At 38.2% G+C, this 27141-nt stretch overlaps 1 protein-coding gene across 1 annotated transcript; it reads left to right on the plus strand.

Moving 5' to 3' along the window:
* Positions 1-11142: 11142 nt before the first annotated feature.
* On the plus strand, positions 11143-12112 carry LOC117662241 (vomeronasal type-2 receptor 26-like). The gene has a single exon (XM_060690937.2). It carries the CDS (start codon positions 11145-11147, stop codon positions 12051-12053), a length of 909 nt encoding a protein of 302 aa, XP_060546920.2. The 5' UTR covers positions 11143-11144; the 3' UTR covers positions 12054-12112.
* The last annotated feature ends 15029 nt before the right edge of the window (positions 12113-27141 follow it).

The raw sequence follows: 27141 nt of genomic DNA on the forward strand, positions 1-27141 counted from the left end.
CATCTATTTCATTTGTTATTGTTATTGTAAAGAGCCATTGTTATTGTAAAGAGCCGTGGTGGCACAGTGGTTGGAATGCAGTACTGCAGGCTACTTCTGCTGACTGCTGGCTGACTGCAATTACTGCAAGTTCGAATCTCACCAGGCTCAAGGTTGACTCAGCCTTCCATCCTTCTGAGATAGGTAAAATGAGGACCCACATTGTTGGGGGCAATATGCTGACTCTGTAAACCACTTAGAAAAGGCTTTAAAGCACTATGGTTGCTGAATTGGGTATATCTAGTTTAACAAAAATAAGGGCTAGGGGTGACATGATAGCAGTGTTCCAATATCTCAGGGATTGCCACAAAGAAGAGGGAATCAAGCTATTCTCCAAAGCACCTGAATGCAGGACAAGAAGCAATGGATGGAAATGACTGATAATATCTATAGACATTTAGCAATGAATGGAAACTAATCAAGGATAGAAGCAACCTAGAACTAAGGAAAAATTTCCTGAAAGTTAGAATAATTAATCAGTGGAATAACTGGCCTCCAGAAGTTGTGAATGCTCCAACGCTGGAAGTATTTAAGAAGAAGTTGGACAGCAATTTGTCTGAAATGATATAGGGTTTCCTACCTGAGTGGGGGGTTGGACTAGAAGACCTCCAAGGTCTCTTCCAATTCTGTTATTCTGTTCTGTTATTTATCCAATAAGCTTCTTCAGCTCTGACTAAAAAAAGCTTCCTGGAATAAGAAGCAAACCATCTTCAAAGAAAAACAAGGAAGTCTATATGCCTCTTGGGGAAAAAAAAGCACCATTGGGACCAGGGGTGGGTTCTACTTACCTTTACTACCAGTTTGCAACTGGGCCGTGTGCACGTGCTCTTCTGCGCAAGCGCAGAAGCTTCTTCACATGCACAGAAGCGTTTTGATGACCTCAGGGTCAGTGGGAGGAGCCTCCTGCCAGTTTTACTACTGGTTCTATAGAACCGGTGCAAACCGGGGGCAACCCACCACTGATTGGGACAACCATGACCTGAATGACTGAGAATCTCCATAGACGTCCCTCCATGTTGTTCTCATATGTATTTGAAGTACTTTAACACATTCTAGGTTATTTTTCAGACATCACATCATCTCATTCTAAGTTACTTTTTAGACAACATATGCCAACAATTTTTGTTGTTGTTAGTTGCAAAGTTGTGTCCAACCCATCGTGACCCTATGGACAACATTCCTCCAGGCCTTCCTGTCCTCTACCATCCTCTGGAGTCCATTTAAGCTCACGCCTACTGCTTCAGTGACTCTATCGAGCCACCTCATTCTCTGTCGTCTCCTTCTTCTTTTGCCCTCAGTCTTTCCCAGCATTAGGCTCTTCTCCAGCGAGTCCTTCCTTCTCGTTAGGTAGCCAAAGTATTTGAGTGATACAGAGTGTGTTTAGGTGGAGGGCATTCCTGTTTTTAACTCTGTTTAATAATTCTTTAGGTCTTTTGTCAAATATTCCCTCTGATTGCAGGCATTCAAAGAGCATTATTCTCAAAAGGGGCCGAAGGGGTTCCAAAATGGGTTTTGAAATATAAGGAGCCCTTTAACATTTGGCCCATGGTATAACTCTTCTGTGAATTAATATTAAGCTCTTTTTCAGTTAATATTAAACTCTCTTCCTGTCCTTCTACAAATGCAAGAAAAGTTATCATTAGAGTTAGGATTCTTCTCTTGCTCTCAGTAACTGCAAACATCTATATCTCTTGCCACCACGCTGCAGAATTCTAAAAGAGATCTCTGCTAAGATGACAAAAACATGCTTTCCTGTTCAAAGTTTTCCAAGATTTTGCTTCTGACACTCTTGATTTTTCTACTGCAATTATCAATTATCAATAGCAGCAATAGCACTTAGATGTATATCATTTTACAATGCTTTACAGCCTTCTCCAAGCAGTTTTACAGAGTCAGCATATTGCCCCCCAAAATTTGGGTCCTCATTTTAACCACCTTGGAAGGCTGAGTCAACTTTGAGCCAGGTGGGATTACTGCCAAATTGCAGGCAGTCGGCAGCCAGCAGAAGTAGCTTGCCGTACTGCACTCTAACCACTGTGCCACTGAGACTCAATTCCTATATAATTATTTCAAATTTAGCTCTAAGTCCTGAAGGACAGGGGAGGGGTAACTGAACCATTAGCTCAAGTAAAATTATATTTAATGAAGGAGAACATTGGTTCACAGACATTAGTTTACAGAAGAAGAAATGCTATTGTCAAAGATGGTGACATTTGCAGTATTGGTTATTCTGCCTTTACCTCAAGTGGTATGCAAGAATCGCAGGGCTGCATGTAGGATCAGTGACCCCCTGCCTTTTCTTCACAAGCAATATCAGTCAGGAGACCTCATTATTGTGAATATGTTCTCTCAGCTCTATGTCTTCCAGGCAATGATGGACTTCAGCAAACGTCCCTCTAAGGAGCTCTTTGAGGATACTGTGTAAGATTGTAGTCCCAGAAAACATTGATTTCAATTAGGATGTCTGTTCACATTAATATTAGCCTCAGTTCACAATGATTGGTATGATCTTTCCTTTGCTGGATGGCCCTATCTTCACCCTTGGACTCTTCCTCCTTTTCCATCATCATCTTCTCCTCCTGTTCCTTTTCATAAATATCTTCATAATCCATAATCAGGATGTGATTGTTATATCCTGCAGGGGGAAAAAAGATTCAAACTTCCAATTGTTCCAACTAAAGACACTTGTTAGTCAGAAGCAACCCAGCAATAAAACCCAATTAACAGAAGCAATCATTCAATCTTGGTTTCACATTATAACAGCTGCAGAACTCAAAGACTTGGTTCATTCCATGGGAAGACGTTGCAAGGCTGAAGGTTACCCAACGAAGTATTAACTGGCGTGATAATTTTTGTATATCTTATTTTTTCTACATGTTTCACTTTTCTTCTTTATACTGTAACTGCTATTCTAATAGCAAATCCTTCATAAAAGGATTACATTCTTGATTAAATTATCTTTCCATTGATATATAATTTTATGGTACTATAAGGGGATGTTTTACCAAACTACACATTCAGTCAACTTATGTTGTCCAGAAAGCATCTTCAATAGTTTGTGTTTCAACTTTTAGGCATGCACAGATTGAGGTTCTGTACAGGAATCTTCCTAAGAGTCCTCATCTTAAAATAGTTTACACACATGTCCTTCTCTGGATTTTTTTTTTTTTTTAATAAACAGACAAATTTCTAGATAATAAATCTTTTTACCTTTTTTTTAAAAATAATAATAATTGGGCGTTTCTTTTTCAAACGTTGCCATGAGAATTCTCCACTGCATCTTCATTCCAGCATTAAAAATTACTAGTTGGGACATGTATGATATTCAGTGTAATAACCAATTTATTAAGTAGAGTCTTAATAAAGATTCAGAATGATTAAGATTAAATTATAAATTTTCTCTGACATCATGGAAGAAGTTGGGCTCCCGTTTTTGGTCAATTTCTTCTCTATTTCTATTCTTTCTGTTTCCAAGTTATGTATAAAAAATGCCGGGATTGAATGGTAATTTTGATCCTTATCATGTAATAAATGCATTGTTTGGGAGAATGCCTGTATGAAAAATGCAAGCTATCTATTTAATTATTTATTTGGTGCCATCAATAATAATTTAAAGAAAATGGAGTGGCTCTACTGTTCCAGAATGCATCGGTACCATTTTACAATAAGTGGCTTTGGGTTTTGAAATTATGATATGTAACAACGAATACTGGAAGATTTTGGGAAGCAAAAATCCTTTTCATCGGCAATAATTTTTCAAGGGCTATGGTGACCTCACTTTGACATTGCTCATTAAAATAAAAAGGATTGCAATGTTATTCTATCATGCTCTTTTGTAGAGTATAATAAAATAAGAAATATTATCAATGCATGGTGACAAGATATGTGTTTCCTTTTCCAGGATCATGACTCCAATCTATCAGCACATCTTGGCCTTAGAATATGCCATCACAGAGATCAACAGAAATTCCAATATTTTACCCAATCACACCCTCGGTTTTCAAATCTATAATACCTACTTCTTGACAAGTTGGACGTATCGGGCCTCACTGGAGCTTTTCTCTAGAAAGGGGCAGTTCCTTCCTAACTACAATTGTGATACACAGCACAGACCAATAGCAGTCCTTGGAGGTCCTACATCTGATGTGTGTGCACATATGGCTACCATCCTGTCCCTTTACAAGATTCCACAGGTATGATCTGTGATAGAACTCAGACCAAGTAGATAATCACCAATGCACTGTTCCTTGCTTTAAATGGGAGAATTTAGGATATAGGAAAGAAAGGGTTATTCTTGAATTAAAGAGATTATTCTTAACAAAGCTTCTTGGGTACTATAAAGGAAGGACTAGGGACATGATAGCAGTGTTCCAATATCTCAGGGGCTGCCACAAAGAAGAGGGAGTCAAGCTATTCTCCAAAGCACCTGAGGATAGGACAAGAAGCAATGGGTGAAACTAATTAAGGAGAGAAGCAATTTAGAATTAAGGAGAAATTTCTGGACAGTTAGAACAATTAATCAGTGGAACAACTTGCCTCCAGAAGTTGTGAATGCTCCAACACTGGGGGTTGGATTAGAAGACCTCCAAGATCCCTTCCAACTCTGTTATTCTATTCTTTTTTTTTTTTGGGAGAATTTTTTTTTATTTTAAAACAAAAACAAAACATAAAACCATAATCATTCCAAACAATTACAGACAGTGAGTCGAACGGTTCATATTCTCTTCTGTGTAAATCCATTTCTAAAATACCAATTTATAACAGAAACTTATATCTTTTATAGAAAAAAAAAACATCAGATATTTTATCTTTACATCAACCCCATATTTCATACTTCAGTTCCATGATTTATTATCTGTCCATTGATAAAACAAATCCCATATCAAATAATATTGTTTCTCTTCCTGTTCTCTAATTTCAAATGTCAATTTACTCATTTCAGCACATTCCATAATTTTCTTAATAATCTCACTCTGTTATTCTATTCTTAATTCAGCTGTGACGAGCTAATTCCCCAGACTTGTGTCCATAACTCTTTTGACATTTTATCATTTGATAGCTCTAAGAATATTAAGGGTATGTGCTCTGCTTTTCTAAGGTTTGATTCTCTATTAAAGTCATATTTAAGAAAAATGGCATCTAAAATATATATATTCTCAGAATTAGGAACCGAGAAACAGTGTTTTACATGACAATTTATCAATCTGTCAATTCCAGTTTCCTTTAATGATATTGACTGAAAATAAAAGAATGTAAAAGCAAAAATTTGAGGCTGGAGTATGTTTATCTTGTACCGTGTTAGGAAGAGTTGGAAGTCACTGCTCCCTTTTCTTTCTTTTTCTCTCCCCCCTTGTATTTCACACCCTCTTTTCACTGTTCCTTTTCCCATCCTTAATTTCCTATTTTCTTTTTCCTTTTTTTGGCTTTTATATTTTATATAATAAAATAAAAATGATATTTAATGAAAACAATAGAATGCAGAATTAATTGGGGAAAAATTAATTATTGAATATGACAGGAATTGGGGCAATAGTGATAGAGAAATTAGATTAATTGTAATGGAATATTAGAGAGACATGATGGCTCAGTGGCTAAGACGGTGAGCTTGTCGATCTAAAGGTCGGCAGTTCAGCAGTTCAAATCCCTAGTGCTGTGTAACTGGGTGAGCTCCCATTACCTGTCCCAGCTTCTGCCAACCTAGCAGTTCGAAAGCATGTAAAAAATGCAAGTAGAAAAATAGGGACCACTTTTGGTGGGAAGGTAATAGCACTCTGTGCACCTTTGGCATTTAGTCATGCCAGCCACATGACCACAGAGACATCTTTGGACAGTGCTGGCTCTTTGGCTTTGTAACAGAGATGAGCACTGCCCCCTAGAGTCAGGAACGACTAGCACAAAGTGCAAGGGGAACTTTCACCTTTTTAATGGAATATTACATCAGTCGTATCTGATGTATTGTGGAGAAATTCTTATATTCTTTGTTGCAATATAAAAGTGGAAAGCCAAGCAGGAGGATGTTAAAAGCATTGTTTCAGTAATACAGTATAAAACTTCATTTCCATAAAATGCAAACTATTAGGACATTTTTAAATGTATCTTAAGTCACATTTGCTGATACAACTCTTTGGATTGATGACTTTAAAAATCCACATGGAATATTCTGAATATATATGTGAAGTAGAGGTGTAATCAAAATAAGAAATATGTGTTGAACCTTAATATCTATGTTGTAGGTTAAATAGGTAAATAATATTATTGCACATGCTGCCTTAAAAAGAAGATAATAAGCACTCTGTTGCCCATTCACCTGTATTCTTCTTTTTCTTTTTAAGTTAATCTATGGTTCCTCTATTGAAGATAATAACAGAAGAAAGACTGCTTCATATCTACAAATTTCCCCAAATATAGACCATCAATATAAGGGAATTTTCCTATTACTGCTGTACTTTGGATGGACATGGATTGGGATCTTGACTGCGAAATATGACAGCGGAGAGAGATTTGTACAAAATGTGGTTCCCATGTTAGCCCAGAAGGGGATCTGCTCAGCCTTCATTGAAATATTTCCAATCATTGATTATTCAAATAGGATTGCTGAGTTGGTCGAATTGGGACTCGTAATGTACATGGTGGTTATGAAAAGCACAGTTAACGTCGTACTAGTTCATGGCCAAATTCATGCAATAACAATTCTGAGATTTCTTTCCACGAACCTGAAATCTGAAGATTTACCATTATGGAAAAAAGATAAAGTCTGGTTTCTGACAGCCCAGGTGATTTTCACTTCACTTCCCTTTCTAAGAAATGGTGACCTAGTTTTCCTCCATGGTGCTCTTTCTTTTGCAATTCACTCAGAGAAAGTGTCAGGGTTCCAGACATTTGTTCAGATGAAGGACCCCATCTTAGAAAAAGAAAATACTTTTCTCAAGCTGTTCTGGGAAAGTGCCTTTCAATGTTCCTTCCCCATCTCTGCGATGAATGAAGATGAAAATGTGGTTCCCTGCACTGGAAAGGAGAAACTGGAAGTTCTTCCTACATCCGTGTTTGACATGGACATGACTGACCACAGCTATAGCATCTACAATGCCATCTATGCGGTGGCACATGCTTTGCATGACTTCCATTCATCAATAACAGCATACAGAGCTAGAGGGCATGATGAAGCCAAACTGGAACATCTGAATGAAAAGCTGTGGAAGGTAAACCTTGAACAAACCAGTTACTGGCTTCTCACAATATCTGCAACCCTGATCCTTAAACCTAAATTTAATGAATTCTTCCAAGGGGAATGTAACTAGACATGTTTGTTTTGTTACATGTCTTCTCTCCAATTGTAGTCCGAATAATATCATTATTTGTTGCCTTGCAGTGAAATGTAAAAGTAAAGGTTTCCCTCCACATGTGTGCTAGTCGTTTCTGGCTCTAGGGGGCAGTGCTCATCTCTGTTTCTAAGCCAAAGAACCAGCACTATCCAAAGAACTCTCTGTGGTCATGTGGCCGGCATGACTAAATGCCAAAGGCGCACGAAACGCTGTTACCTTCCCACCAAAGTGGTCCCTATTTTTCTACTTGCATTTTTTATGTGCTTTAGAACTGCTAGATTGGCAGAAGCTGGGACAAGTAACGGGAGCTCACTCCATTATGCAGTGGTAGGGATTCAAACCGCTGAACTGCTGACCTTCTGATCGACAAGTTCAGCATCTTAGCCACTGAGCCACCATGTTCCTTGTGCAGTGAGATGGGTTGTAAACAAAAGTAATTTGGAAATAAAATAAATAATAAACTATAATTTTGTCAACAGTGAAGTGAGGCCCTGACGCCATCTTGGAGGCTTCAGGCTTGCCACACAATAGAAGGAGGAGGAAAATAGTTAGATGGCGTTCTGTAGCCAAAACAATAAAGTTTTCCTGTGGGGACCAAGAACATTCTCACAGGTGGCTGGCCAGAGGAGGAGTGAAGTAACCAAACAACCGGCCAGCAACAGTGTGACCAGTGACTTGGGGAAAAGGGGAAATGTTTACTTTTTAATTAGGTGAAAGTCGCAAGAACTTTCAGAGTCGGCTTTCATCAGTTATGCCAATATGATGTGTCCAATAAATTGTTCTTTGAGGAATTTGCCTGCCTTAGAGTTCTGTCTTCTATGGGTGCATTACTTGGAACGCTGACAAATTTATTAAAATATCTGCATATTAATTAAGCAAGAGTGTGAAATTTGTGATGTCTTTCATTTTATGTTCAGTTATTTATTTGGCTTGATGTGTATATATGTATATTCTATTCAGAAAGGTCTACGTATAACTTCATGATTCCTACAGAGTTTCAGTTGTTGACTGCAATTTAATCACAGGTTCAAGTCTTGTTGTAGATATCAGAATTCTTCTTTGTTTTCATGGAGAAAAAAAATATATATTTCCATAGATTATCAATCTGCCCTTTCCATACTTGAAAAAAAAAAGGAAAATATCATCTTTCAGGTTTTCAGAGGTATCACCTTAGGGCACTGACTTTGATATCCAGCGTTCTCTGATTGAAGAATCTTTGACCTTGAAAGGCAACTTGAGATAATGATCATCAGCCTATCAATATTTAATCCAATCAGTTGTAGCAATACTTTACAAATGTAACTAAAATTATTTTATTTTGCATTTTATTCTTGGTTCTTTGATCCAAGTTATATTTTAGTTGCTTTATTTTCTCTTTGTGCTCTACAGGACACTTCATTTAGTGATGGTTTACAAGATTATTTACAGGGTTATTGCATTGCCTACTATCCTTCCTTAAGGTTTGAAAAATATTATATCTTTGAAAGGATTTATGAATCTTATCACTTTGGGATATCTGATCTCTCTCTCTCTCTCTCTCTCTCTCTCTCTCTCTCTCTCTCTCTCTCTCTCTCTCTCTCTCTCTCTCTCTCTCTCTCTCTCTCTCTCTCTCTCTCTCTCTCTCTCTCCCTTTGTCCCTTCTCCATTTCCCATGTAGCTTAACCAATTTATGAGAAGGATCTCATTTAATAATAGCGCTGGACAAAAAGTTTCTTTCAACCCTAATGGAGAATTGGAGACTGGTTTTGATATTATGAATTGGATCACATTCCCCAATCTATCTTTTCTGAGAGTCAGAGTTGGAAGGATGGATCCCATGGATTCCCAGAAAGCATTGTTCATCATTGATGAAGATAATATTGTATGGCCAAGGAGATTTAATCAGGCATGGCCAGTTTCATTTTGGTTTTTAGACAAATAACTTTCTGTCATCCCTCAAGTTGTCTTAGAGTCAAAATCCCACTGTCAACCCTGAAGTAAGCCTAGCTGAAGCCATCTTGAAGGCTCCAGGGTTGCCACACAATGGTAGGAGGGGGGAAATATTAGATGGGGTTTTGTAGCCAAAACAATAAAGTTTTCCTGTGGGAACCAAGAACATTCACACAGGTGGCTGGCCAGAGGAGAAGCCAGTAACCAAGCGACTGGCCAGCACTTGGATTGGACAGCATGACCAGTGACTTGGGGAGAAAGAGGAAACTTTTACTTTTAATCAGGTGAAAGCCGTGGGAAATTTCAGAGTCAGATTTCATCAGTTGTGACAATATGATGTATCCAATAAACTGTTCTTTGAGGAACTTGGCCTGCCTCAGAGTTTTGTTTCCTATGGGTGCATTACTTGGAACACTGACACCCATACAGAAATTAGATTCAGATGCAAAATATTACAAATACTTCAAGATTCCTAAAGATTGTCCAGACAAATCTGGAGATTATTACAATATTTCTCTATCTGGTGAAGTCTTGAATGTCTTCTATGTTAGGTTTATGAATGGAGAAATGGAAACATTTAAGAAGTAGAAAATATATTTCTTGTCCTATTGAAATAAAACTGAGTTTTCCTATTCAGCAAGAGCCATCCATATGTGGAAAAGTAAGGTTGTGCCAAGGATATTGAAAACATTTTGGCTTTTGATGAAAAATCAATGGCTCTATGGCTGAGCATTGTCTCCAACTGAAGTAATCCTTCTCTCTTGTGAATAAATTAAACATAATGAAGGAAAATCAATGACACTCCTTAGTACTGAATTACTATTAAAAAAAATTGTCAAAGACAAAACAATTTCTTTTTCCTTCATGAACAGGTCCAACCTCTGTCTTTGTGTAATAGTAAGTGCCATTCAGGTCATGCCAGGCGCAAGATAGAAGGGAAGCCATTTTGTTGTTATGATTGCCTACAATGTCCACATGGGAAGATTTCCAACCAAGTTGGTGAGTTCTTCCATTTGTAGCCTAGAAAATATGCCTAAATAAAATTATGAGTTAGGACAGAAATGAAAAGTTTAGACTGATGCTCTAGATCAGGGGTGTCAAACTTGATTTCATTGAGGGCCACATCAAGGTTGTGTTTGATTTTGGGGAGCCGGTGGGGCTTGGCCAGTTTGATGTCACTCATTTTTTTTGGGGGGGGGTGCCTATGGCCTGAATGCTCTGCCAGCGAAAATGGGTTCCCGAGCTCCGTGATGGCCTCCTGCAGCCCTCTGCCAGCGAAAACAGAGCTGGGATGGGGGGCAACATGCAGCTTTGTGAGCTCAACTTTCAGCCATGACAGCCTCTTGTAGCCCTCTGCCAGCAAAAACAGAATTTGAAGGGCATCTGCGCAGTCCTCTTGAGCTCCATATTTTGCTGCGATGGCCTCCTGTAGCCCTCTGCCAGAGAAAATGGAACTCAGAGGAGCCATGCACCCTGGGCTCCATTTTTGCTGATAGAGGCACTGCGAACCAGACCTTCACTATTTCCAGGGTGGCCCCGTGGGTCAGATCTAAGCACCCAGCAGGCCAGATGTGGCCTGCAGACCTTGAGTTTGACACCCCTGCTCTAGATTAAATATTCCCTTTGACAAATGGATGGAATAAACGGTAGTATATTGATCAGCATTCAGTTTATGGAATGGATTTCAACAGTGATATCAAGTAGTGAATCTTGGAAAAAAGGGTTTCAAATGGGAAATTTACCAGTGTATTTGATTACCACATGTTATAAAATCAATTCTTTTTTCTTAAAATATAGTGCTCAGGCTTGATTCTTTCAATGCAATTTGTAAGTTGCTAATTTGTTTTTCTAGATATGGATGATTGTTTTCAGTGTCCAAGTGATCAATACGCAAATGTGAACCACGATTTGTGTCTTCCAAAGATTGTAACATTTTTGATGTATGAAGAAACTTTGGGGATCATCTTGGCCAGTTCTGCTGTTTTCTTTTCTTTGATCACAACTGGAATCCTTTGGATCTTTATTAAGCACCAGGACACTCCCATAGTCAAAGCCAACAACCGGAATCTCACCTATGCTCTCCTTATTGCTCTCTTCTTGTCTTTTCTTTGTTCGTTATTATTCCTTGGAAAACCTGGCACGGTGACGTGTCTCCTTCACCAAACAGCTTTCGGTATTATCTTCTCTGTGGCCATTTCTTGTGTCTTGGCCAAAACCATCATTGTAGTTCTGGCTTTCATGGCTACTAAGCCTGGGTCTAAGATAACCAAATGGATGGGGAGAAGATTGGCCATGTTCTTTGTGTTGAGCTGCAGTTTAATTCAAGGAATTATTTGCATTATATGGGTGACAACCTCTCCCCCATTCCCAGATGCTGACACTAATTCAGGGGCAGAAGAAATCTTTCTGCAGTGTAATGAAGGTTCAGTCTTCATGTTCTACTGTGTCTTGGGCTATATGGGTCTCCTTGCCATCATCAGCTTCATGGTGGCTTTTCTAGCAAGGAAATTGCCTGATGCTTTCAATGAAGCCAAGTTTATCACCTTCAGCATGTTGGTCTTTTGTAGTGTTTGGTTGTCCTTCGTTCCAACATATCTGAGCACCAAGGGAAAATATATGGTTGCTGTGGAGATCTTCTCTATTATTGCTTCTAGTGTTGGGTTACTGATTTGTATTTTTTTTCCTAAATGCTATATCATTTTGTTGAGGCCTGATCTGAACAACAAAGAACAGCTAAGAAGACAAACCTACAGAAAAACATAAAATTCTATCCCTCATTTCTTCAGATTGTTTATTTGGAAACAAATAATTTAAAATTGTAATCCAATATCACTTACTTTGATTTACACTCTTTCAAATCTTTGAGTTTAATTTTCAGTTTATAAGCAAAATATACTATTGCATAGTATATTTATGTATTATCTCTTTCATTTGTGTATTTTTTTAAAAAAAATATTTGATTTAAATCTATTCTACTACAAGTATTCCTCAACTTATGACTAATCACTTAGTGGCCATTTGAAATTATGAGAGACCATCCCAGACCTACCTACAAATCCAGTTTCAAAGTTCCGATGGCCACCCATCCTCAAAGTCAAGTGATCACATTGTTTGGTGCTTGGCACTGATCACATTTACAATTGTTTCCTGAATCCTGCTGTCACATGACCACAATTTACAATTTTTTCCTCTGCAAACTAGCATTTACTTCTATTTTCTGGCAAAAAATGGTGATTGATACAATGGGTTGCTTCATGACTGTTGCATTTACTATTGCCATGTTTGCGTAATGACTTGAGTGATTGCAAAAAAAAAAAAAAATTGCACAGAATTTTTTTAAAAATCTACCATAGTTACAATGATTGGTCTAGTATATGACCATGCATCCAAGCCAAATTAGTGTAATAATCCAAGAAGTATCTATATTTTATTATTTATTGCTTGCTAATATAGTGTGATTTCAAGAGAAGGCATGTATTCCAACTGTGATATTGACAGGGGCCACAATTAAATACTCCAAATAGGCAATTGTGAATATGGACCTATACTAGAGATGGAAGAACTGGTACTACAGAGCATGTTAAATATATCCCAGGTTCAGAATCTGCAAAGAATCCAAACTCATAGTGCAAGACATCATCTAATTCTCTTCACATGCCTCCTTGTCCAATTGGCCTCTAGAACAGAAGAGTGAACTTTCCCCAAATGTCTGGGTGAAACTTCTGAAAACCATTGAGCAGAAACTAAAGACCCAGTGTGGCAAATACACAGATCACAACTCACAAGTTGATACACCTGAAGCTATGCTGGTATATGTCTTCGAAACCGCAATGCATCTTTATACTTCCTTTTTTAATTAGTTCTCAGGAAAACTGCCTTTTGAAATTGAGTAGTGGAGTTTTCCCGAGCAAGACAGTTTTGCATTTCTCTATTGGGATTTGCCATCAATACTGTAGAAGTATTTGTATGTAGAGGAACTTGTTGTGGCCTGCCAGTGGCCAGTGGAGCTGGTGGCAGACTCAGACAGTGAGGAGGTTGGGGAGGAACATGAGCCAGTCCTGGAGTTTGGGGAAAGCTCTGATGAGTGCTCTGCATCAGAGGCAGAGATGGGGCCAGGGCCGCCCAACAGTTATCAGCTGCCTTTGGAGTCGGAGATCAGTGGGGCAGAAGAACAGTTGGAGCCTGTTCCCGATGTGCGCATGAGCAGAGCTGCCAGGAGAAGGGAACAGTTAAGGAACAAGGGCCAACTCGGGAATAAAGGCACAGGTAGATGGTGAATGGCCCCTCCCATAGGGAATAAATAAAAGTGAAAGGGGAGGGGAGTTTGCAGGAGACAATTAGTTCACTTAATTGGTTCATGACTCTCAGAGACTCCTTGCCAAGTACTTTTTTGTACAGCGTTGCATTTTGAAGATATCATCCTGGCAGCTCTTCAAGACAGATAAGGTCTGTGTTTGTGAATTCACCCAGGAAAGACTGTTTGCCGGGACTTCGCTGGATGTGAATGAGGAGAATTCACAGTAACTTAATAAAAAAGGGTTTTGTTGGGACAAGGAGTCTGCTTCATGGTTTGGGGAAGCCTAGGTCAAAACAGCACTACCTGTGAAAAGAAAGTTGACAATTTAGGGAATATCCTGAATTCATGGCATCTGCTTCTGAACAGCAGGTAGAAACCATGACTAAAAAGGCTCAACTTCAGTGGGTACCATCTTGCAGCTTTTCCTAATGCAAGGGTACCCAACCACAGGCACTTAAAATTAAATCCTCATTATCACCTAGAAAAGCTCCTGCAATGTTATTTATACAGGGCTGTATTTAAAGGCAACACAAAAACTAGAGCTTATCCAGAATTCAGCAGTGTTTCTTTTAATGGATGTTACAGAATGGCTATTTATACCTGGCTTGAATTATGTCATCTTGTTTTTGAGAGCATGAACCAAACTGTATTTTTTTCATCATTCAAAAGATAAATATTGAGGATAGCTTCCCCCCCTCCACCTCAGTCATTTAGTTGTCCCTTTCTTTGATTCTTTTCTGTAGGAAAGTTGGACAGTCAAACAAGCTTCAAGATGATATTAAGACATAGAAAAGAAATCAAAACCAGGAGGAGGAGGAGGAGGAGGAAGAGGAGGAAGAGGAGGAGGAGGAGGAGGAGGAGGAGGAGGAGGAGGAGGAGGAGGAGGAGGAGGAGGAGGAAGAAGGGGAGAAGACCTATTTGCATGGGAACAATGCCCCAAGAAAAAGAGAAGAGCAACAAAGATGATTAGGAGAAGAAAAGCTAAAACATATAAAGAATGGTTGCAGGAAGTGAGCAGGTGTATTTTAGTTAAAAGAAGGACTATGGATGATATGAAAACAGTGTTCCAATATTTGAGGGGTTGTTATTAAGAAGAGGGGGGGGGGTCAACCCATTCTTCAAAGCACCCGAAGGGAGGAGAAGAAGAAATGGATGGAAAATACTCAAGAAAGAACCAACCTAGAACTGAGGAGAAATTTTCTTAGAACAATAAATCAGTGGAACGGCTTGTGTCCAGAAGTTCTGGGTGCTCCAACACTGGAGATTTTAAAGAAGAAATTGGATAACCATTTGTCTGAAATGGTATGGGGCTGTGATGGCAAAACTATGGCACACGTGCCCGAAGTGGCACATGAAGCCACGATGTGTTGCCTGTTCCCTTCCGGGTTTCTGGTGCGCATTCACACATGATGATGAGCTGGCCTTTGTGCATGCAGTAGTGCCAGAAACTGGAAGAGCTGGTCTGTGAGCTGGGAATGGGGCTTCCTCGAACTTCGGAATTGGGAGTTTCCAGAAAGGACCAATGGGAATTCTCCCTTCTGCAGCATCATTAGTTTCTGGGTAGAGTCTCCCTTGACTTCACCCACTGGAGGAGAGAGTTCTGTGCAGAGAAGAAGCCCAAGTTGGTTATTCAGGCCAAGATCCCCCTCCCACTTTCTCTACTTCTCTTTCTCTCCAAAGAACTCTCTCTCCTCCTTCAGGTGAAGTCCTAAAGGACTCTGCCCAGAGACCGATGACACTCAAGCAGGGAGAATTCTCATTGGTACTGCCGCTCGTTCTGGCATCCCATCTCAAAAGTCCAAGATAAACACTTCCTCCCCCAATGCAGAACTACAGATTACTTCTCTGGGGCTGGAAGCATCTGGCTGGACACACATGTGTGTGAGCATGTGTAGTGTGAGCATACGGGCTGCCAGTTGATCGGCACGTGTGCATGCATGGCAGTAACTGAAAGACTTGCTGGCCGGTGCGCATGCACACGCTGGAAACCGGAAGTACCTTATCTGGCATGCGTATGCCCCCTGGACAGCTCCTCTTCCTGGTCGATGTGTGAAGTGCTTCCTTTTCGGCACTTGGTGCCACACACGTGCATGCGCACTCCCTTTTTGCCACTCAATGCCGAAAAGATTGACCATCATTGATATAGGGTCTCCTGCTTGAATAGGGGATTGGGTTAGAAGACCTCCAAGGTCCCTTCCAACTCTGTTATTCTGTTAAATTGCAATAGAGAAAATGCAAATAGAGGTGGGAGTTTTGCCCCAACCAAAGATTTGCCTCAGAGTTTATTTAAGGGGACAGGAATGTTAAACCATTCTCTAGTTTTTATGTCATACTTTCGATATGATTCCAGATATTCAAGACAAATTCCTTGTGTGTCCAATCACACTTGGCCAATAAAAATTCTATTCTATTCTATTCTATTCTATTCTATTCTATTCTATTCTATTCTATTCTATTCTATTCTATTCTATTCTAGTCTAACAGTTGCTTTTTCAATAGAGGGCAAAGTGCTTCCAAAATGGATTTTGGCATACAAGATGGCTTTAACTTCATTTTGGCTCCTGTTATGACTTTTCTGAGAATTAATATTAAACAATTTTTTTTCAACATTTGGGAGTCATGAATACTTCTTATCCTTCCACAAATTGAAGAAAGGTTATGAACAGTGGTGGGATTCAAATAATTTAACAACCGGTTCTCTGCCCTAATGATTTCTTCCAACAACCAGTTCGCCAAACTGCTCAGAAAGTTAACAACCGGTTCTCCCAAAGTGGTGCGAACTGGTTGAATCCCAACACTGGTTATTAAGCTCTCTTTAGAATTTGGATTCATCTCTTGGTCTCAATCATCACAAACATTTGTTTCTGTTAACACAACACTAACAGAATGCTAAAGGTGATGTCTACTAAAATGCCAAAAACATGTTTTCTTGTTCAAGCATTCCTAGATCTTTGTTGACTTTTCTACTGCAATTATCCATCCCTATATAATTATCTCAACTTCATTTCTACTTCCTGGGACATAATTTAGCCATTATCTCACATAGTATACTTCATGAAAAAGAATTTTGAGACAGTCAAATTGGCTTATAGAAGAAATGCTATTGTCGAACATTGTGATGTTTGCAGTATTGGTTAGTCTGCCTTTACTACCAGTGATGTGCAGGATTCATGGAGCTAAATGCATCACCAGTGACCCTCTGCCATTTCTTCACAAGCGATACCAGCCAGGAGATCTCATTGTTGTGAATTTGCTCTCTCAGATCTATGTCTTCCAGACAATGGTGGACTTCAGCAAACGTCCCTCTGAGGAGCTCTTTGAGGACACTGTGTAAGAATTTATAGGCAGAAAACAAGTTATTTTGAACCAGGAGGTGTTTTCATATTAATGCTAGCCTCAGTTATAATGATTAACATTGCCTTAACATTTGCTGGATAGCACAATCTCCCACTGTTCCTCCTTTTCCTTCAGCATCGTCTCTGCCTATTCCTCTTCATATGCCTCATCTATAATCCATGATCATGATGTGAGGGTTATACTCTGCAAGAAAAAGAAAGAAATCCCAATGTTTTTTTTTTCAGTTTTTTTTCTCAATTATATGAAAAGAATTAAAGGATTCCCCCCCCCAAAAAAAAACTACTAGGGATACACGCAAATACATTTACTTTTTTTTGTTATGCTTTCTGGGTTTTTATTTATATATACAGGATAGATAGATAGATAGATAGATAGATAGATAGATAGATAGATAGATAGATAGATGATGGACAGACAAATAGACAGACAGACAAATAGATAGAAGGATGGATGGATGGATGAATGGATGGATGGACGGACAGGTAGACAGATGGATGGATGGACAGATGGATGGACAGACAGACAGACAGACAGATGATAGATGATAGATAGATATAGAGATATAGAGGTATATTACCAAATATGAGAAAAAGAGGAGGAATAGCTAAGCTAAGGTCTATGTTGGAAGGATTTTCCTAGGGTAAAAAAAAATCTCAAGTAGAATTTCTTTCCAAGGAAAAGTTGGAATATTCCTATACACCTGAAGTTGAAAGGTCTAATCTTTCCCATTGAGAGGAGCTCCATCTTTAGGAGGTGAATCTGAAGTCTTTCAGCAAGTAACCCAAAATGCTTTCCTGGGAAATAGATGGGTGATGATCTATCAGCTCTTGCTCAGGTGTGAATTGGATTTTGTTAACTGTACTTTGGGTCATCCTATGTTGTCCAAGGAGACTGAGAGCATCTTCATCAGTATGTGCTTTCACTTGTACACATGCACTGACTGAGGTTCTTGATAGGAATCTTCCTTGGAGTCCTTATCTTATAATAATTCACACAGAGAAGAGAACATTTCATGTCCTTCTCTGGATTCTTTATTGAACAGCCAAGTTCCTGTATAATAAATTACTAAAGTCTGGATTATTTACCTCTTTTTTTTAAAGTGGATTTCTTTTTTAAGGGTTGTTGTATTTCTTTTTCACTTTCATTCGCACATTAAAAATGCTAGTATTGACAAAAGTCCATTCTTAGAATAGAATAGAATAGAATAGAATAGAATAGAATAGAATAGAATAGAATAGAATAGAATAGAATAGAATAGAATTCTTTATTGGCCAAGTGTGATTGGACACACAAGGAATGTGTCTTTGGTGCATATGCTCTCAGTGTACATAAAAAGACAAGATACATTTGTCAAGAATCATAAGGTACAACATTTAATGATAGTCATAGAGTACAAATAAGCAATCAAATCATACTAGGAAACAATCAATATCAATATAAATTGTAAGGATACAAGCAACAAAGTTACAGTCATGCAATCGTAAGTGGGAGGAGATGGATGATAGGAACGATGAGAAGACTAATAGTAATAGTAATGCAGACTTAGTGAATAATTTGACAGTGTTGAGGGAACTATTTGTTTAGAAGAGTGATGGCGTTTGAGAAAAAAATTGCTCTTGTGTCTAGTTGTTTTGGTGTGCAGTGCTCTATATCGTCATTTTGAGGGTAGGAGTTGAAACAATTGATGTCCAGGATGAGAGGGGTCTGTAAATATTTTCATAGCCCTCTTTTTGACTCGTGCAGTATATAGGTCCTCAATGGAAGGCAGGTTGGTAGTAACTATTTTTTTCTGCAGTTCTAATTATTTTCTGAAGTCTGTGTCTGTCTTGTTGAGTTGCAGAACCAAACCAGACAGTTGTAGAGGTGCATATGACAGACTCAATAATTCCTCTGTAGAACTGTATCAGTTTGATACAGTTTGAGTTATAGTATATATATATATATATATATATATATATATATATATATATATATATATATATGTGTGTGTGTGTGTGTGTGTGTGTGTGTGTGTGTGTGTGTGTGTGTGTGTGTGTGTGTATAGTTAATATTTCGGGTTTCTTCCCGTGTAATTGTGGATATATCCCTAAAAGGGTAGAAGCGACGTTTCGGCAGAATCCCATCTGCCATCATCAGGCTTATGCCAGTAGTCATTTTGCACTAACTGACGTTGGAATTTCAAATCTGGTGCTGGTATTCTGGGATGGCTCCACCTTTTCATTCTGATTGGTTGGGAGTCCCAGTATGTGTTTATTGGCTTGGCTTCGGGTGTATGGTCGGTTTTTCTCCACTAGGTAGCAGGGCTTTATCTTTGTGGCTGGTTTGAATATGATTTGGTTGGGATTTTTTTGTGCAATGTTTGGTCCATGTTCCACATATGGTGTCAAGATTCGTCTATCTATGAGAGCAGGTTTCCAAATAGTAGGCAGACGTGAAGTGTCATCCCGTTTATTCATGCAATATGGTCTTTTTTCCATTTCTATTGCTTCTCTGATTATCCTGCCATTGAGATGTTCTATTTTTGCAACTGTTTTTGTTTTATTAAAATTAATGTTGTGTCCTGTTGTATTTATATGTTGAACTAATGATGATGTGTGTTCTTGCTTTTGTATTGAGTTTTTGTGTTCCTCGATGCGCACACTCATTCTTCTGTTGGTCTGTCCAATGTATGTTGATGGGCAGGAAGCACATGGGATTTCATATATGCCTTGATCTTCTAATTCTATTTTGTCTTTGGGGTTTCTCAGAATGGACGATATCTTTCTATCTGTGCAAAATATGGTTTTGATGTTGTGTTTTTGTAGTACTTTGCTAATTTTATCTGTTGTTCCCCTTATATAGGGCAAGATGGCTTTCCCATTGTTTTGTTCCTCTTGTTGTTTTTTATTCTGTCTTGGTGTTGTAAGTTTGATCATATTGATGACTTTATTTCTACAGAACCCATTTGATGTCAGTACATTAGTTAGTGTATATAATTCAGTTTGTAAATGTGCTTCATCAGCCAGACGTTTAGTTCTTGTGGTTAATGTTTTGGCAACAGATGTTTTAACCACAAGAACTAAACGTCTGGCTGATGAAGCACATTTACAAACTGAATTATATATATATATATATATATATATATATATATATATATATATATATATATATATATATATTTTCTCAGGTTTTCGCGGGTGTTTGTATGTAGGTCTTTGGTTATTCGGGTCTTCTCCCACGTAAAATTGGAAGTGTCTTGGCGACGTTTCGACGAAGTCTCATTCGTCATCTTCAGGCTGGTGTTCTCGGCTTCGTGCATTGCTCCTGGAAGCACGAAGCTGAGAACACCAGCCTGAAGATGACGAATGAGACTTCGTCGAAACGTCGCCAAGACACTTCCAATTTTACATGGGAGAAGACCCGAATAACCAAAGACCTACATATATATATTCTTACTTCTTCGTAGGGTTTATGTGTGTTTTATATATATATATATATGGCATCAGGGTAATAACCAATTTTTAAGTAGAATCTTAAATATTGCCTTCTTTAATTATCAGATTAAATGAAATTGCCTCTCTAACATCATGGAAAAAATTATGCCTGTTTTTTGGGACATCAGCTAATAGGTACTAACATGTTAGATAATCCAATTGCCACTCCATATTTTAAAACACACAGGTTATTTCAAGATGAACTCAGATAGTTAAAACTGTGCATTTACCATATTCTATGAGCTATACCATATTCTGTTTACTTATTTGCTACAGACAGAGCCATCAAAACTAATCATCAAACATCAAAACATCAAAAATTTTGGACTTCGGACTCCAAAATTACAATCAAGAGTGAATGATGTTTGGAGCCTTTAAAGAAAATAGGGTACTCTTATTCCTCCAAAAAGGAATGGTACCCTTTTGAAAATCAACAATAAGTGAATTTAATTTGTGAAATGATTACCTGGTAGGATGAGTGACTGTTGGGTAAAAGTCATTTTCATAACCAATATTGTTCAAAGGCTATGAACATTTCACTGATGACACTGCTCATTAAAAACAAAACACTTGCAGTGCTATTTTATCACACTCACCTGCAAAAGTATATTATGACTGCCTAGTGTGACAAAATATATATTTCCCTTTCCAGGATCATGACTCCAATTTACCAGCAAACCTTAGCCTTAGAATTTGCCATCACAGAGATCAACAGAAATCCTAATATTTTACCTAATCACACCCTTGGTTTTCAAGTCTATAATACCTACTTCATGACAAGCTGGACATATCGGGCCTCACTGGAGCTTTTCTCTAGAAAGGAGCAGTTCCTTCCTAACTTCAGTTGTGATACACAGCACAGACCAATAGCAGTCCTTGGAGGACCTACTGCTGATGTGTGTGTACACATGGCTACTATCCTGTCCCTTTACAAAATGCCACAGGTATGATCGTTGGTAGAACTCAGACTAAGTAGATAATCATCAATGCACTGTTCCTTGCTTTAATTTGGAGAATTTATAATATAGGAAGTAAGGGGTTGTTCTTGAAATAAGAGATTATTCTTAACAAACCTAAGAATATCTGTATACTACAAAGGAATTCAGTTGTGCTGGATGTCTAATCTCCTCAGGCTTATGGCCGTAACTCTTCAGATGTTTTATTGTTTGAATTTTTATTGTTTATTGTTGGGTGATATGCCTCCCCTAGAAGGAACTCTCCATTAAAGCCATATTTAAGAGAAACAATGTCTAAAATATACAGTATTCTCAGAATTATAAAAATAGGAAAGTAGTTTATGGGGTACCTACCAATTTACAATTTCTGGTTCCCCTTAATGGTATTGAAGGAAAAGAAAAGAACAGAATTAATTGGGGCAAATGAGTTATAGAATATGGGAGAAATTGGGGCAATAGAGATAGAAAAAATAGATTAATTGTAATGGCATTTTAGATCAATCTAATGTAATTTATGAGGAAAAATTCTTGTAAATTTTGTTATGGTTGCAATGTAGAAGTGGAAACCCAAGCAGGTAAATGTTATAAACATTGTTTTAGTAATATAATACTCTTATATCTCATTTCCATGAAATATAAACTTTATGGAAAGACAGTGTGTTTTTCATCAAATTTGCTAATGGACACATGAGAATGATGACTTAACAATCTCCTCCTAGGACACTCTGAATGTGCATGTAAAATATTTTTGTTGTTATGAAGTCATGTCTGACCCATTGCGACCCCATGGACAATGTTCCTCTAGGCCTTTCCATCCTCTACCATACTCTGGAGTCCATTTAAGCTCACGCCTATTGCTTCAATGACTCCATCCAGCCACCTCATTCTCTGTCGTTCCGTTCTTCTTTTGCCCTCAATCGTTCCCAGCATTAGGCTCTTCTCCAGTGAGTTCTTCCTTCTCATTAGGTGGCCAAAGTATTTGAGTTTCATCTTTAGGATCTGGCCTTCTAAAGAGCAGTCAGGGTTGAGCAGTCAGAGTTAATCTCCTCTAGGACTGACAGGTTTGATCGCCTTGCAGTCCAAGGGACTCGCAAGAGTCTTCTCCAGCACCACTGTTCAAAGGCCTCAATTCTTTGGTGCTCAATCTTTCTTATGGTCCAACTTTCACAGCCATACAGTGCAACCATAGCCTTGACTATACACACTTTTGTTGGCAGGGTGATGTCTCTGCTTTTTAGTAAACTATCTAGATTTGCCATAGCATGTACCTTTAGTCAAAATATGAAATATCTGTTGAACATTCATATATAAGTTATAGTAGTTTAAATGGGTGAATAATATCATTTCATCCTACATTTCAAAAAAGGAAGAAGAGGTTAACTGTCCTGTTGCCTATTGACCTGTATTTTTCTTTTTCTTTTTAAAGTTAATCTATGGTTCCACTACTGAAAGTAATACAAAAAAAGAGGCTACCATAAGGCAACAAATGTTCCCAAATATAGACAGTCAATATAAAGGAATTCTTTTATTACTTCTGCATTTTGGATGGACATGGATTGGCATCTTGTCCGCAAAAGATGAGAGTGGTGAGAAGTTTGTACAAAAAGTGGTTCCCATGATAGCCCAGAAGGGGATCTGCTTAGCCTTCCTTGAAATATTTCCAGTCATTGATTATTCAAATAGCATTGCTGAGCTGGTGGAAGTGGGACTTCAAATGTACACGGTGGTTATGAAAAGCACAGCTAACGTAGTATTAGTTCATGGTGAAATTTATGGAATTATAGTTCTGAGACTTCTTTCCACTAATTTGAAAATTGAAGATGCACCATTATGGAGAAAGGGTAAAATCTGGGTCATGACCGCTGAGATGGATTTCACCTCACTTCCCTTTCTGAGGAATAGTGACTTAGTCTTCCTCCATGGTGCTCTGTCTTTTGCAATTCACACAGAAAAGGTGTTAGGGTTTCAGCAATTTGTTCAGATGAGGGACCCTACCTTGGAAAAAGAAGATACTTTTATCAAGCTGTTCTGGGAAAGTGCCTTTGAATGTTCCTTCCCCATCTCTGTAATGGAGGAGGAAAATGTGGTTCCCTGCACTGGAAAGGAAAAACTGGAAGCTCTTCCTACATCTGTGTTTGAAATGGACATGACTGGCCATAGCTACAGCATCTATAATGCCATCCATGTGGTGGCACATGCTTTCCAAGACTTCCATTCATCCATGATGGAATACAGAGCTAGAGGATATGAAGTCAAAGGGAAACATCTGGATCAAAAGTCATGGAAGGTAAACCCTTAAGAAACCCAATTACTGGCTGCTGACAATATCTACAGCCTGAACCCTAAACCTCAATTAAATTTATTCTTCCAAGGGAAATGTAAAAGTTATCTTTCTTTTATTTTCTACTATCTGATAACCCGGCATTGCCCGGGTATTTACTTATCAAGCAATCCCCCTTACCAGAAGGAGCCCCTTTGTGGAGTACTGTGAAGCCGTTACCATGGCAGCGCCACTGTGCTGTTCAGTAGAAACCATTTTAAGTCACAACAGGCTGTATCTTAACAGAACCTGAATCTGAAATGCACACTATCACCGTCAAAAGTACTGTGATTTGACACTATAAATATAATTCATTCCTTTAATTTCAGTGTCCCAGGCATTCCAGAGTTCTGCTGGAGCATACACACACAGAGAAAAACACACACACCCAGAAACACACACACCCAGAAACACACACACACACACACACACACACACACACACACTTCAAGGGGTGTGTATCTTACCCACAGTATTTTTTTCCAGAGATTAAGTCATCTGTGTACCAAGTTTGGTTGAAATTGCTGCTTTATTTTGCGTTTGTGCTCTAAAGGATGTGTTATTTTAATGCTGATTTACCAGAGTGCATACTCTTATTATATTGCCTACTATCTTCCCTTTAAACTTTGAAGAAAATATTGTTGAATGAGGGAATGAATGTTTTCACTTGGGTACCTGATTTCTTTCTTTCCTCTTTTCCATTGTAGCTAAACCAATTTATGAGAGGGATCTCGTTCAACAATAGTGCTGGGCAAAAGGTTTCTTTCAACCAAAATGGAGAACTGGAGACTGGATTTGATATTATGAATTGGATCACATTCCCCAATCTATCGTTTCTGAGAGTCAGAGTTGGAGGGATGGAAATCATGGATTCCCAGGAAGCATTATTCACCATTGATGAGGCTGATATTGTATGGCCAAGGAGATTTAACCAGGTATGGTTAGTTCCATTTTAGCTTGTAGACAAATAGCTTTCTGTCATTCCTCAAGTTGTCTTATCTTCAAAGTCCAGCGCAGAAATTAGATTCAAATGCAAAATATTTCAAAAACTCAAAGATTACTAAATATTCTACAGACCAATCTGGGGAGCATTACACTGTATCTCTGCTCTTGGATGCCTTCTAGGTTGTATTTGTGAATGGAGAGATCAGAGTATTTAAGATGTAGAACTGATGTTTCTTGTCATATTGAAATAAAACAGTGTGTTTTCCTATTCAGCAGGAGCCATCCAGATTTGGAAAAGGAAGGTTGTGCCAAGGATATTGCAAAGATTTTGGGTTTTGTAGATGTCGAGCCTGAAACTGACATATGTGTAGCCATATTTTATTGTAGCCTTTGTCTATTCTTTTCTTAGCATTCTTTCAGTTTTCTACAAAGGAATTTAACAGTGCTCCAGGTTCGCCACATTCTAGCAGTCGGAAAGGGGATTGTAGAGATAAGGGGAATGTTAGAGCTAGTGGACATTCCTTCCCATGGGAAGGAATGAGAAGGTGCCTGCAGCTGGCAGAAGGTGGAACTTGGAGTCATTGGACTGATGGACTGAGAACTGATTGGAGAGTGTGACCATGGGAGAAAGTTTCAAACTTTTTTTTAATTTGATTTATATGCCACCCTTCTCCGGAGACTCAGGGCATCTTACAATGCGTTAAGCAATAGCCTTCATACTTTTGTATATTTATACAGAGTCAGCTTATTGCCCCCACAAACTGGGTCTTCATTTTACCTACCTTAGAAAGGATGGAAGGCTGAGTTAACCTTGAGCCTGATGAGATTCGAACTTACAGTAATTGCAGACAGCTGGTGTTAATCACAATGCTTTTAGTCTGCTGAGCTACCAGGCCCTTTTACTTTTTTTTTTTTTTTACTTTTTATTGGATGTAATTCCGGAGTCTGGCCAGAATCGGAATTGCACCAAGACCTTACCAATTTGATATGTTCCTAATGAATAGACTTTGAAGAAAAAAAAGAACAAGCTTTGATATTGAATCCAGCAGATAAGAAAATAAAAGAGGCAATTAATTTATTGAGAGGGCAATTTAATATGTTAATGGCAGATCAGGTCGCAACTAATTTGCAATATGCTAAACATAATATTTTTTGTAATACTAATAAACCAGGGAGGTGGTTAGCATATTTGTTAAGGAAAAAACAAAAGTCACGGACCATAGAAAAAATAGAATATAAAGGTAAAGAGGTTTATCAGCAAAATATGATTAAAAAAGCATTTTTAGAATTCTATACGAGGTTGTATGCTGGTGATAAAATTCAAGGTACAGATATACATAGATATCTACAGAAAGAGAATATTCCTACAATTACAAAAGAGCAAAGGGAGGGTTTAAATCAACCAATAACCACTGAGGAGATTATGTTTGCAATTAAGCAGTTGAAAGTGGGTAAAGCTCCTGGGACGGATGGCTTGACAGCTGCTTATTGTAAACATTTGCAGTTAGAGATGGTGGGACCACTTAAAGAATTATTTATTAATATACAATCTGGAGGAGATGTACCCCCATCTTGGAGGACAGCTTATATTTCTTTGATTCCAAAGGAGGAGCAAGACCACACCCAGCCAAAAAATTATAGGCCCATATCACTCTTAAATACAGATTACAAGATTTTTGCTAAAATATTAGCAAATAGGTTAATGACAGTCATGCAACAAATGATTCATAATGATCAAACTGGTTTTATAAATGGTAGACAAATGAAGAGTAATGTAAGGCAAGTTGTTAACCTATTGGAGTATTTGGGGAAGAACAACCAAATCCCTGCGGTGCTGATATTTCTTGATGCAGAGAAAGCATTTGATTGATTGAAGTGGCAATTTTTATTGAAAATAATAGAAAAGATGCAGTTTGGGGAACATTTCACAAAATCCATTAAGGCAATATATCAGAAACAAACAACGCAAATAATAATTAATGGTAGTTTAACAGATACTTTTAATATAGTGTTGGAGATGTGAATGTGATGATGCCACGTATTATCATATATGGTGGACATGTAAAAAAATTAAGGCATTTTGGATAAAAATATGGTGGATTGTACTGTTATAGAGACTAAATTGATTTTAAATTTAATAACAGCAGCCAGACTCTTGGTGGCACAGTACTGGAAGAAGGAAGACTTGCCTACTGTTGAAAAATGGACACTAAAAGTAGTGAATTTAGCAGAGATGGCTAAAATTTCAGCGTATTTGAAGGACCATTCAAATGAAAGATATATATTGGAATGGAGAAGATGGATTGACTATATTCAAAACAAATATCGGACTAAAAAGTTTCAAATAGCTTATGAATGAAATCTATATTTTCTTTTTGAATATGTTTAGTTAGTTGAAAGGGGAGTTAAAGAGCAAGGGGGAGTTTGGAGACCACAGAAAGTTAGCCTATTTTAGCTTACGTTTGTTATGCTATACCCTGTTTTTGCTCTGGGAAGTCTGGGG

The sequence above is a fragment of the Pantherophis guttatus genome, chromosome 4, assembly GCF_059756535.1.
Source record: "Pantherophis guttatus breed Tessera chromosome 4, ASM5975653v1, whole genome shotgun sequence".
Classification (NCBI taxonomy): domain Eukaryota; kingdom Metazoa; phylum Chordata; class Lepidosauria; order Squamata; family Colubridae; genus Pantherophis; species Pantherophis guttatus.